Source organism: Rana temporaria, chromosome 1, assembly GCF_905171775.1.
Source record: "Rana temporaria chromosome 1, aRanTem1.1, whole genome shotgun sequence".
Classification (NCBI taxonomy): Eukaryota; Metazoa; Chordata; class Amphibia; order Anura; family Ranidae; genus Rana; species Rana temporaria.
In genome coordinates, this window is record NC_053489.1 from 23,982,721 (window position 1) to 23,997,253 (window position 14,533).

General features: G+C 43.7%; 1 protein-coding gene across 2 annotated transcripts in view; it reads right to left on the reverse strand.

Moving 5' to 3' along the window:
- Positions 1-684: 684 nt before the first annotated feature.
- The window catches only part of LOC120925327 (phospholipid-transporting ATPase ID-like), a 186,498-nt gene continuing 172,649 nt past the window's right edge, over positions 685-14,533 (reverse strand). For both annotated transcript variants that reach the window (XM_040336013.1, XM_040336014.1), the window contains exons 23-28: positions 11,583-11,806; positions 10,573-10,656; positions 8,432-8,677; positions 4,674-4,812; positions 3,168-3,298; positions 685-1,205 (exon numbers count right to left, since the gene is read on the reverse strand). In XM_040336013.1, the coding sequence (XP_040191947.1) occupies positions 993-1,205; positions 3,168-3,298; positions 4,674-4,812; positions 8,432-8,677; positions 10,573-10,656; positions 11,583-11,806 (1,037 nt within the window). In that variant the 3' untranslated portion in view covers positions 685-992. The remainder of the gene's footprint in view (positions 1,206-3,167; positions 3,299-4,673; positions 4,813-8,431; positions 8,678-10,572; positions 10,657-11,582; positions 11,807-14,533) is intronic.

A 14,533-nucleotide genomic window follows, 5' to 3' on the forward strand; every position in this document is an offset into this window, starting at 1 on the left:
CGCCGTGAAAAAGCCTTACGCAAACGGCGTAAAAAAATGCGCCGGGCATACGTACGTTCTGAGAATCGGCGTATCTAGCTAATTTACATACTCTACGCAGAAATCAACGGAAGCGCCACCTAGCGGCCAGCGTAAATATGCACCTATGATCCGACGGCGTACTAAGACGTACGTCAGTCGGATCTAGCCCCCATTCAGGCGTATCTTGTTTTGTGAATACAAAACAAAGATACGCCGGCGCATCGTAGAACTTACGCGGCGTATCAATAGATACGCCACCGTAAGTTCTTTGTGGATCTGGGCCCATGTGCATGTAAAGGCAGGCGTCCCAATACTTTTGGAAATATAGTGTAGACGTGTGTTAAGTGCGCCCTCTAGTGGCCATCCGATGCCATGCAGAGCAATTAGCATCCTTTCTGAACAAGAGAAGGGTCTACCGGTCATGAGGTGAAGTTGAGGGGCCAAACCCCCGGTAAGGCCTTCTGTGACGGGCACAGACATTAACACAACTGCTATAAAATACATAAAAACAGAGGTGTACAAAACGGAATAAAGAGGCGCCCATTTTTTAATCTGAGTTTTCCCGACTTCCATAGGAACATCTTCAATTTTAAAAAGGGTAAAAAACGCAGTTTTTCCAAAAGGCCGCCGCGGTATCCGAGTGCAATAGATGACTTTTTTTTATTTAAATAACCAAAACCTACAAAAATATACCTCCGTTTTCTTTGGCCATGTAGTGTTTCTTATAAGTTACAAAAATCGACTGTCCAAAAAAAATAAAATAAAGAGTTTTGCGTCCAAGATGGCTGCCATGTGGGGCTGCCGTGCGGAAAATATGGCTGTGCGTCCAAATCCTTCCAGCACCAGGATTCTCAGACATGGCAGAAGATCGGAAACCGTCCATAATCTGTGTTTTGTGTCGTCCATTAGGGGGCGGCGTGGCGTTCACTGTCCCGCCCGCCGCCCCCTCGCCCTCCGGTTCCTCCTCCTCGCTAGTAGTTGCGGCTCCTCTCGTTGGGGGAGAACTTTCCTGTCTGGTGGAAGTGCATCCTGGGGCGAATGTTCCTGCCGGAGGTGATGAGGTCTCCGTATCCCTGTTGGTGGGAGAAGGCGTAGCCGGAACGGCGGGAACTGGTGCGACGGATCCGCGCGCGGCGAGGGGGAGGGGCCGGGCGCTTCTTGGCTTCTCTGATTTTTTTCTGGACCTACAAAACACGCACACAGTGTTCAGTACTTAATTGGGTAGACATTTACAGTATATTATTTCATTGATACAGCGATCACATTTTGGATAGCGTTGGGAAGGGATCTAGATCCTGGTTTCTTCTGCCATCTGTGGGGAAATTTCTCTTCACTTCCTGTCCCAAAAATGGAACAGGAAGTTAGAAGAGAGCTCCCTAAATTGAGAGGAATCCCCTCTCATATAGGAGTCCCCATTGAAGGACTTACCCTCACTTCCTGTTGTGGTGACAACTCTAAAATTCTGGACATCTCCCTATCTTTCCGTCTCGGTGTAAATAGTCACCAGGACAAGCCAAAGGGGCAATCTCCCCAGTGGAGGTAAACAAAGCAATAGAAACGTTGCCTGTCCATATACTACCCTAGCCTGTCTATATACTACCCTAGCCTGTCTATATACTGCCCTAGCCTGTCCATATACTACCCTAGCCTGTCTATATACTGCCCTAGCCTGTCCATATACTACCCTAGCCTGTCCATATACTACCCTAGCCTGTCCATATACTACCATAGCCTGTCCATATACTACCCTTGCCTGTCCATATACTACCATAGCCTGTCCATATACTACCCTAGCCTGTCCATATACTACCCTAGCCTGTCCATATACTACCCTTGCCTGTCCATATACTACCCTTGCCTGTCCATATACTACCCTAGCCTGTCCATATACTACCCTAGCCTGCCCCTATACTACCCTAGCCTGTCTATATACTACCCTAGCCTGCCGCTATACTACTCTAGCCTGTCTATATACTGCCCTAGTCCACCACTATACTGCCCTAGCCTGTCCATATACTACTCTAGCCTGTCTATATACTGCCCTAGCCTGCCCCTATACTGCCCTAGCCTGTCCCTAAACTGCCCTAGCCATATTCATATACTCCCCTGGCCTGCCCCTATACTACCCTAGCCTGCCCCTATACTACACTAGCCTCCCCCTATACTACACTAGCCTCCCCCTATACTAAACTAGCCTGCCCCTATACTACACTAGCCTGCCCCTATACTACACTAGCCTCTCCCTATATTACACTAGCCTGCCCAACTACACTGCCCTGTCCCTATACTGCCCTAGCCCTGTCCCTATACTGCCCTAGCCTGTCCATATACCCCCCTAGCCTGTCCATATATTACCCTAGCCTGCCCCTAAACTGTCCTAGCCTGTCCATATACTACCCTAGCCTGTCCATACACTACCCTAGGCCACCCCTATACTACCCTAGCCTGTCCATATACTACCCTAGCCTGTCCATATACTGCCCTAGCCTGCCCCTATACTGCCCTAGCCCGCCCCTATAGTGCCCTAACATGTCTATATACTGCCCTAGCCTGCCCCTATACTGCCCTAGCCTGCCCCTATACTGCCATAGCCCTGTCCATATACTACCCTAGCCTGTCTATATATTACCCTAGCCTTCCCCTAAACGGCCCTAGCTTGTCCATATACTACCTTAGCGTGACCATTTACGCTAGCCTGTCTATATACTAACCCGCCCCTATACTACCCTAGCTTGCCCCTATACTGCCCTAGCCCGCCCCTTGGAATTGAACATAATGGTATGTCATATAATTTTGCATATAAACAAGGTACTATTGCATGTAAATCGGACTTCTGGATACATTTAATTTTAGTTTTAATTATCATGATATCAAATAATAGATGTGGGGGCCTTTTGGTGGGCGTGATTTTTTTTTTGGGGGGGGCATTTCATTCTTGGACTAAGGCAGCACAATGTCTTGGGCCAGCCCTGGTCACCGTGCAGCAGACTGAAAGTGAAAAGTAGGAGGAGGCGGCCCAGAACTCTGTGATTTTGAAGGGAGATCACATGATTTACATCTCTGCCCCTCCTCTTCTCTAGCTAAGAGATCTGGGTAGAGTTACCCTTTACATTGGCATTATCTCTAGATTACAGACATGGTCTCACCCTGTCACCGAAGGTGGGTTTTAGCATCGACCTCAGGAACCTGTAGGCCGCCACGGGCAGGACACACAGGACGATGGTCAGGAAAATGGTGAGCCAAATGCTGGGCTGGTTCAAAGAATTCCGCGCAGTTCCTGTAAAAAACACAAAACACGTCAACTTCCAACTGATGTACAATAACTTCAGTCTAAATGTATGTTATCTACATAAAGAATTTAGAGTTTGCCTTGGCATTAGCCTGATACAACTGGGTGGTAATATAGGAAATGCTTAAAGGAGGAGAGAGCAGAGTGCCAGAGAGAGGAGCTCATTAGTCTCCTTCTTTTCATCTCACTGTTCAGTCACAGGTGCTCCTAGCACATAGACAGAGCTGATAAGCTATCACTTGGCCTGTACTTATGATAGGAAGCCAGCTGGACTGGCCCCAATCATGTGACCACTGTGGCAGCCAATCACAGTGATAACAGATTGGTAGACCTTCCCATTCACCCGTCCGATAGCCCACAAAATGGGACATTGGGGCAGGTGGGAAGAACTTAAAGTACCTTGAATAACGGTGTTGGAAGAAGTATCCAAAAAAGGACTTTCCCTGACTTTCCCAATCAGCATCTTTGTTCTGCGTCACTAACTCAAACTATTGAACCCATTGGGTGAGCCTAATGGCCAGGCAGCTAGAATCTCCAAAGAAAGTCACTGGCCCGGATTCAGATACATTATCGTATCTATCGGCGGGCGTAGCGTATCTCAGATACACTACGCCGCCGTAACTTAGGGCGCAAGTTACGTATTCAGAAAGAACTTGCGCCCTAAGTTACGGCGGCGTAGTGTAAATGTGTCGGCATAAGCCCGCCTAATTCAAATGTGGATGATGTGGGAGTGTTTTTTTTAAAAATTACTCGTGACCCCTCGTAATTGACGTTACTTACGAACGGCGCATTCGCCGTCCGTGAACGTTTCCAAGTGCTCATGCTCCAAATTACGCCGCAAACTGTCAATGCTTTCGACGTGAACGTAACTTACGTATAGCCCTATTCGCGAACGACTTACGCAAACGACGTAAAATACGACGCTGTTCGTACGTTTCCGACGTCCATACCTAACATGACTTACCCCTGCTTTATGAGGGGTAACTTTAAGCCGGAAAAAGCCTTACGTAAACAACGTAAAAAAATGCGCCGGGCGGACGTAGGTTTCTAAATCGGCGTATCTACCTAATTTGCATATTCGATGCGGAAATCTACGGAAGCGCCACCTAGCGGCCAGCGTAAATATGCAGCCTAAGATACGACGGTGTAAGAGCCTTACACCGGCCGTATCTTAGTAAAATTCTGGCGTATCTTGCTTTCTGAATACAGAAAGAAGATACGCCGGCGCTTCGTAGAACTTACATGGCGTATCAATAGATATGCCGATGTAAAGGCTATCTGAATCCGGGCCAATGTCTTCTGACAGGTTTATGTGAAGTTCAAGCAACAACATTTACTGTCCTGCAGGAATATCATCACTCACCCATGAACGGGAAGGAAGCCGTGAAGATCAGATACATTCCATCACTGTACATGGTAAAACTGATAGCAAAGTAGACAGCTATGCTGCCCCAGATGAAGAACTGATTGACTGCCGTCCAGTATGCTGTATCAAGGCCAATCTACGGAAACAAAATTGAGATGGTGATGCCAGGGCATAATTACAATTTGTGAGGCCCTATTGTAACATTTTGATTGGGCTCCCAAGCAACCTCTCTCTGTGAGACCTGGCAATGACAATAGTGTAAATGATTGTAACAATCTATTTCAAAATCAGTGCTGCCTAGGATGACCAGAAGACCAGATGCCTAGGATGACCAGTAGACCAGATGCCTAGCATGACCAGAAGACAAAAAGCATAGTAAGACCAGAAGAACAGATGACTAGCATTACCAGAAGACCAGAAGCCTACTATAACCAGAAGACCAGATTGCTAGGATAACCAGAAAACCAGATGCCTAGAATGACCAGAAGACTAGATGAGTAGCATGACCAGAAGACCAGATGCTTAGTAATGCCAGTAGACCAGCATGACCAGAAGACCAGATGCCTAGTATGACCAGTAGACCAGCATGACCAGAAGACCAGATGCCTAGGATAACCAGAAAACCAGATGCCTGGTATTACCAGAAAACCAGATGCATAGCATGACCAGAAGACCAGATGCCTAGCATGACCAGAAGACAAAAAGCATAGTAAGACCAGAAGAACAGATGACTAGCATTACCAGAAGACTACTATAACCAGAAGACAAGATTCCTATGATAACCAGAAAACCAGATGCCTAGGATAACCAGAAGACTGGATGAGCAGCATGACCAGAAGACCAGATGCATAGTATGACCAGTAGACCAGATGCCAAGGATAACCAGAAAACAAGATGCCTGGTATTACCAGAAGACCAGATGACTAGCATGACCAGAAGACCAAATGCCTACTATAACCAAAAGACCAGATGCTAAGAATAACCAGAAAACCAGATGCCCAGAATGACCATGAGAAGAGATGCCTAAGATAACTAGAAGACCAGATCACTAGGATGAAAATAAAACCAAATGACTAGTATAACCAGAAGACTAGATGCCTAGGATGACCAGAGGACCAAATGCATAGGATGACCAGAAGATCACCTATGATATGCAGAAGACCTGATGCCTAGGATAACCAGAAGACCAGATGCCTAGCATGACCAGAAGACAAAAAGCATTGTAAGACCAGAAGAACAGATGATTACCATTACCAGAAGACCAGAAGCCTACTATAACCAGAAGATCAGATGCCTAGGATAACCAAAAAAACTGATGCCTAGAATGACCAGAAGACTAGATGAGTAGCATGACCAGAAGACTAGATGAGTAGCATGACCAGAAGATCAGATGTCTAGGATAACCAGAAAACCAGATGCCTGGTATTACCAGAAGACTAGCATGACCAGATGCCTACAATAATTAAAAGACCAGATGCTAAGAATAACCAGAAAACCAGATGCCCAGAATGACCATGAGAAGAGATGCCTAAGATAACTAGAAGACCAGATAACTAGGATGAAAAAAAAAATGACTAGTACTTGTATAATCAGAAGACTAGATGCCTAGGATGACCAGAAGACCAGATGCTTTGGATGACCAGAAGACCAGATGACTAGGATATAAGCCAGATGTCTAAGCTGTGCAGAAGAAGACAAGATGCCTAGGATAACCACAAATGCCTAGAATGACCAGAAGAGATTCCTAGGATGACCAGAAGACCAGATCACTAGGACAAAAAGAAGACCAAATGCCTAGTATAACCAGAAGACCAGGGGCTTCGTATCTTTATGCGGGCGTAGCGTATCCTATTTGCAGTATTCACAAAGCACTTGCTCCGTAAGTTGCGGCGGCATAGCGTAAATGGGCCGGCGTAAGCCCGCGTAATTTCAATTTGGAAGAGGTGGGCGTGTTGAATTCAAATGAGCCGCGACCCGATGTAAATGAAGCGCCGATCAAACGGCGCATGCGCGCGCATGCTCAGTATCACGTCGAATTTACTCCCCAAGATACGCCGGCTCAATGCCTGTGACGTGAACGTAACCTACGCACATCCCCATTCACGTACGACTTACGTAAACGACGTAAAAAGATACGCTTGTTCCGACGTCTATACTTTGCATTGGCTGCGCCTCATATAGCAGGGGTAACTTTACGCCGGATGTAAGCCTAACGTAAACGGCGTAGCGGGCGCAAGTACATTTGTGAATCGGCGTATCTAGCTAATTTACATATTCGACACGTAAATCTACAGAAGCGCCCCTTGCAGCCAGCGTAAATATGCACCCAAGATACAACGGCGTAGGAGACTTATGCCGCTCGTATCTTGGCCAAATTCATGCGTAACTGATTCTAAGATTCAGGCGCATAGATACGACGGCTCGCATTCGGACTTACGACGGCGTACGTGGAGATACGCCGTCGTAAGGCCCTATACACACGGTCGGACAAAACGATGAGAATGGTCCGACGGACCGTTTTCATCGGTTCACCTCTGAACCGATGTACACACCATCAGTTCAAAATCCGATCGGGTCAGAACGCGGGTGACGTAAAACACACGACGTGCTGAATAAAACGAAGTTCAATGCTTCCAAGCATGCGTCGACTTGATTCTGAGCATGCGCGGGTTTTGATCCGATGCTTTTCTGTACTAACCATCGGTTTGGTCCGATGGGGCAGCGGTCCATCGGTTCGGTTTTGAAGCATGTTTAGAAATTTTGGACCGAAGGAAAACAGACCGATAGTCTATACACACGGTCGGTTTGGTCCGATGAAAATGAACTTTGGTTCATTCTCATCGGACCAAACCGACCATGTGTATGGGGCCTAAGTCCTTTGAGAATCTGGCCTCAGATGTCTAGGATACCTAAGATGTGCAGAAGACCTGATGCCTAGAATAACCAGACAACGAGATGCCTAGAATGACCAGAATACCAGATGCCTAGGATAGCCAGAAGACCAGATTCTAAGGCTAACCAGAATACCAGATGCCTAGGATGGCCAGAAGACCAGATTCTGAGGCTAACCAGAAGACCAGATGCCTAGGGCAACCAGAAAACCAGATTTTAAGGCTAACCAGAAGACCAGATGCCTAGGGTAACCAGAAGACCAGATGTCGAGGATGATCAGAGGACCAGATTCCAAGGATGACAAAAAGATCAGATACCTAGGATGACCAGAAACTCTGAAGGCAACAAATCTACTTCCAAATATAGGTAATGCAAATGAGATACGTGACTAGCAACGGCATGGTCCTATGCATCTAGCATCAGCTCTTCAATGGAGACAGCAGGAAACCTCCCTAGCGGGGCCTCCTTTCTACCCTTTGGGCCCTATAACAGCCATGTGGGCTGCTATGGCTATAGTTACACAAAAAAAACTATAAACGATCAAAGGACTTTAAAGGTACCTTTAAAGTCCTTTGTTAGTTTATAGGTTTTTTTTGTGCAACTTTTTGGTAAGATGTGGTACCGGACAATTTTGTGCAAATATTAGAGGACCTCTTATGAACCCGCTAAAAATTGCTTCATGTGGCTATAGTCACCCCTCTGGGTGATGCCATATCAAATTATGATGTGATGTTACTGCTGTAGACCTACAAATCTCCTCTTGCCCTGGCAGAAAATGTGATTCTGTGCGTTTCCACATCAGTCTAGCCAGTTGCACGGTTGCGGTGTCGGGCCATTTTGGGCGCATTGTTGGAATCATTTACCTGGGCTGATACCACAAGCACAAGACACGTCTGAGCCATCAAGGCAAAGGACTGGTAGTCAGACAGGGCCTTCCCGTCGTCCCTCACGGTGTCATAGAGCGCCCCATAAGGAATGAAGAACAGGACGAGGGAGCTGTACACCCCGTGTATAACACACTTCACAAACTCCTTGATGTTGAAGTAGTGGTTCTTCTGTCCCGGTTCATACAGCTGTGGGTACTCCATGCTCCAACGGTCATCCACATCCTGCAAAAGACGTAGATTACTACAGAGCCTCTCCCAATAACAGATTGACATTTGCTCTGATTGGTTAATTCGTTAATAGATGGGAAACAACAACATGTAGACATGTGCATCGCCGAAAAATTCATTCGTTTTTGTTACATTTTTTTGCATTTTTCGGAAATTCTAAATTTCAAAAATCCGAAATTCGAAAATTTGAAATTCGGAAATTTGAAAATTTGAAAATTCGGAAATTAAAAAATCCTAATTTTTCGATTTTCCAAATTTCGATTTTCCAATTTCCGATTTTCCAATTTCCTAAATTCCGAAATGTTTGAATTTCCGAAATGTTTGAATTTCCGAAATGTTTGAATTTCCAAAATTTTTGAATTTTAGAATTTTCTAATCTTCTAATCTCCGATTTTGGAATTTTTTTCACAAATTTTTTAAATTTTAATATTCCGAAATTCCAATTTCCGAAATTTTTAATTTGTGAATTTTTAAAATGTCAAATTTTCAAAATGTCAAATTTCCAAAATCTCAAATTTCCGAAATTTCTAATTTACGAAATTTCAAATTCCCGAAATTCCGAATTTCCGAAAATTCGTAAATTCAAAAATTCAAAATTTCATAAATGCGAAATTTCTGAAATCCGAAAATGTTAAAATTCTGAGATTTCGGAATTAACAAATTTGTCAAAATTCGTTAAAAAACTTGGAACTAAACAAATTGCACATGTCTAATAACAAGAAATAAACCTTGTTACAATGTTCCACATGAATTAAATGTACTGTATGTATACCAGAGATATGCAATTTGCTGACCCCCAGCTGTTGCAAAACTACAAGTCCCATCATGCCTCTGCCTCTGGGTGTCATAGCAAGAGACTGACAACCACTGTCAGTCTCTTGCTATGCCTCATGGGAATTATAGTTCTGCAACAGCTGGAGGTCCGCTAATTGCATATCCCTGATGTATACCATCATAAGCTGCTATAGAGGCAACATGTTTCAAATTTTCAAGGATACGGAGAGCAGGACTTTTAAGGTGCCAATTAAATAAACAATATATTTAAAAAATATATCCATTTTATTGAACAACAATATATTTAAAGATACATTAAATAATTCATTGCATAAATTTCATACACCGTTGCCCCCTGGAGCAGAGAACCGGGGTGTGCTGTCGCCTGAAATTGAGAAGCGGGTCCTGGGGACCTCTGGGCCCTTTAATTAAAAAAAATATATATATATATATAAAAAAAAGGGGGGTTGCCTTCCGGGCCCCTGGGGACCTCTTGGCCTTTTAATAAAAATAAAAAAGAAACCTCTGGGCCCTTTTAATAAAAAATAAATAAAAAATATATAATTTTTTTTTTTTTAATAAAAAATAATTTAAAAAAAGGGGGGTTGCCATCTGGAGCACTGGGGACCTCCGGGCCCTTGAGGATCTCTGGGCCCTTATATAAATATATATATGTATATATATATATATATATAAAAAAAAGAAAGAAAAAAAATTGTATAATTTTTTTTATTTTTTTGTATATAAAAAAGGGGGGTTACCATCCGGGGCCCTGGGGACCTCCGGGCCCTTAAATAAAAAATAAATAAATAAAATAAAATAAAAAATAAAAAAATAAAAAATAAAATAAAAAATAAATAAAATAAAAAAAAGGGGGGTTGTCATCCGGGGACCTCTGGGCCCTTTAATAAAAAAAAATATATATATATATTAAAAATTATTTATTTATTTCATAAAAAAATAAAAAAAGGGGGGGGGTTGCCATCCGGGGCCCTGGGGACCTCCGGACCCCTTACAAAAAAAAAAAAAAAATATATATATATATATATATATATATATATAATTATTTTTCCTCTTTATCAGTTACATAGCACGTTTATTTTTATAGACCATACCTGATCGAAGAGGCTCATCCCCAGCACAGGCAGCGAGGTGTACATCAGATTATACAGTGTAATGAACCACTCGTCATAAACCGTCTGTGAAGACACAGGATGTGCAGAATATGTCAGTGATACAAAATCAACACTAGAGGGCAGCACAAGATCATTAATGTGCAAGAATAACACAGTTATGTCTTCCAGAATTGTCTTGGAAGGCAGGGGATTATAATCTTCATCTTCTCTATCATCGTTATTTTGATTTCTTTTATTACATTTTTTTTTTACACTTGATTGACAGGCTTCCGACCGGCGCATACAGCGCGTCACGAGTTGCCGAAAGAAGCCGAACGTCGGTGCGCCGTATAGAGCCGACTCGCAGTCCGGCTTCTTTCAGCAACTCGTGACGCGCTGTATAATCAATTAGGAACGCCCAGTCCCGCAGATTACATACCCGGAAGCCGCGGTGAAAATGTAAATAAAACGGTATGTACGGCAAGGATTTAAAAAAAAAAAAACAGCCTGATGTCATTCTCACAACTCGGCTGAATGTAATGTTTACATTTTTTTTTTGGGTGAACCCCGCTTTAAACTGAGGTTCCACTGTATATATATATATATATATATATATATATATATATATATATATATATATATATATATATATATATATATATATATATATATATATATATATATATATTTACACACATATACATATATATATATACACACACTATGTTACCAAAAGTATTGGGACGCCTGCCTTTACACGCACATGAACTTTAATGGCATCCCAGTCTTAGTCCGTAGGGTTCAATATTGAGTTGGCTCCGCCCTTTGCAGCTATAACAGCTTAGGGTTCACTTCCATCCTTGCCATTAAATTTCATGTGCATGTAAAGCCGGCGTCCCAATACTTTTGGTAATAAAGTGCATATAGGTCTATATATTTCTCCTGTGCATTTAGCTGCTTGAGTTCAGACATTACGGACGTCCTGTTGGGAAAGTAGTCATCCTCCTCACCTGAGCCGAGAAGCCGCAGAAGAATCCGTACCAGAAGTGGACCAGGGTGAAGGTGAAGTTCTTGTAGAAGAAGTAGCGGAGGAACTGGCACATGCGGTTGTAGGACCAGCGGCCGTGTACCAGGAGGAGGCGCTGCAGGTAACGAAACTGGGCAAAGGAGAAGTCACTGGACAGCACGGCCTGCATACCCTCCTGCCCGCTGATCCCCACCCCGATGTGAGCGGCTGTGGAGGAAAGGTCAGATGTGAACAACTCTGCATGTCAAATATGGAACAGCAAATACAACCCTTGTGTCACGGGACCCCTCTGTATTAGTCTTGCCTCTATGCTGACCACCTGCATTGGCTGTTATCAATTACATTGTTCTCTGAGGACTACAGAACCACATCCCTCTATGTCATGGAGGATAGGGGAGGGGCGGGGGTTTCATTGTCCTCGCTATTTCTGTTGTCTTTATACAGTGCAGTGAGTAAGCGTTGTCACCCATAGTCACAAAAAAGGTTTGCTTGTCAAATAGACAGGAAGTGGGGAGATTTCAGTTCCTATTCTGTCTACTTCCTGTCCTATAGACAGAACTTCCTGTTCTGCCTGATGCCCATTCAATAGACAGGAAGTGGGAAGATTTCAGTTCCCATTCTGTCTACTTCCTGTCCTATAGACAGAACTTCCTGTTCTGCCTGATGCCCATTCAATATACAGGAAGTGGGAAGATTTCAGTTCCCATTCTGTCTACTTCCTGTCCTATGGACAGAACTTCCTGTTCTGCCTGATGCCCATTCAATATACAGGAAGTGGGAAGATTTCAGTTCCCATTCTGTCTACTTCCTGTCCTATAGACAGAACTTCCTGTTCTGCCTGATGCCCATTTAATAGACAGGAAGTGGGGAGATTTCAGTTCCCATTCTGTCAACTTCCTGTCTTATAGACATAACTTTCTGTTCTACCTGATGCCCATTCAATAGACAGGAAGTGGGAACATTTTCCCTTACCTCCTGTTCCGTCTACTGCTTGTCCAAAAGACAGGAATCTGGGTGATTTTCCCCTCACTTGCTTATCCTTAAAACTCCCATTCAGCAGACAGGAGGTAGGGATTTCCCCCCCCCCTGTTTCCTGTTCCTTCTGATGCCCATCCAATAAACAGGTAAGGAGGTGTTCCCTTCCTTCTTTTTCTACCAAATATGTGTACAATACACAGCAAGAAGGGAGGTTTTGCCACTTCCTGTTCTGTCTGGTTACTGTCCAACTTCCTGTCCTGTCAAATAGACAGGGAGATTTTTCTTCACTTCCTCGTCTTTCTGGTTCCTGTCCAATTGACAGAACTTCCCCTTCTGTCTTATGCCTGTCAAATAGACAGGAAATTTCGAGATTTTCTTCACTTCTTCTTCTGTCTGGTTTGTGTCCAACAGACAGAACTTCCCGCCCTGTCTTATGCCTGTCAAATAGACAGGAAATGGGGAGATTTTTCCTCACTTCCTGTTCTGTCACGTTACTGTCCAAAAGACAGAACTTTCTGTCCTGTCTTAAGCCTGTCAAATAAACAGGAAATGGGGAGATTTTTCCTCACTTCCTGTTCTCTCTGGTTCCTTCCAATAGACAGAACTTCCTCCTCTGTCTTATGCCTGTTAAATAGAGAGGAAATGGGGAGATTTTCTCTCACTTCCAATAGACTTCCTGTTCTGTATGTTACCTGTCCAGACTCCAATGGACAGAAAGCAGGGAGATTTTCTCTCACTTCCTTTTCTTTCTGACCACCATCCAATAGACAAGAAGTATGGAAATTTTCCCTGGCTTTCTGTTTGGCCTGATGCCCATAAAATAGACAGGAAGTGGAAAGAATTTATCTCACATCCTTCCCTTTTTTTATTTGACAACCATCCAATATACAGGATTTCACAAAATTTTCCCTCACTTTCCCTTCTGTCTAGAGTCCATCCAATAAACAGGAAGTAGGGAGATTTTCCCTCATATCCTGCTTTTCTTTATACCCATCCAATAGGCAGAAAGTGGAAAGATTTTCCCTCACTTCCTGTTTTGTATAATGCCTATTCAATGCACAGGAAAAGAGGACATTTCCCCTCACTTCCTTTTTTCTCTGACCACCATCCAGTAGACAAGAAGGGGTATTTTCCCTCACTTCCATCCAATAGACAGGAAGAAGGGGTATTTCCTCTCACTTCCATCCAATAGACAGGAAGCAAGGGTATTTGTCCTCACTTCCATCCAATAGACAGGAAGCAAGGGTATTTTCCCTCACTTCCATCCAATAGACAGGAAGCAAGGGTATTTTCCCTCACTTCCATCCAATAGACAGGAAACAGGGATATTTCCCCTCACTTCCATCCAATAGACAGGAAACAGGGATATTATCCCTCACTTCCATCCAATAGACAGGAAACAGGGATATTTCCCCTCACTTCCATCCAATAGACAGGAAACAGGGATATTTCCCCTCACTTCCATCCAATAGACAGGAAACAGGGATATTTTCCCTCACTTCCATCCAATAGACAGGAAACAGGGATATTGTCCCTCACTTCCATCCAATAGACAGGAAACAGGGATATTTTCCTTCACTTCCATCCAATAGACAGGAAGCAGGGATATTTTTCCTCATTTCCATTCAATAGACAGGAAGCAAGGGTATTTTCCCCTCACTTACATCCAATAAAAAGGAAACAGGGATATTTTCCCTCACTTCCATCCATTAGACAGGAAGCAGGGATATTTTCCCCTCACTTCCATCCAATAGACAGGAAGCAGGGATATTTTCCCTCACTTCCATCCAATAGGCAGGAAGCAGGGATATTTTCCCTCACTTCCATCCAATAGACAGGAAGCATGGATATTTTCCCTCACTTCCATCCAATAGACAGGAAACAGGGATATTTTCCCTCACTTCCATCCAATAGACAGGAAACAGGGATGTTGTCCCTCACTTCCATCCAATAGAC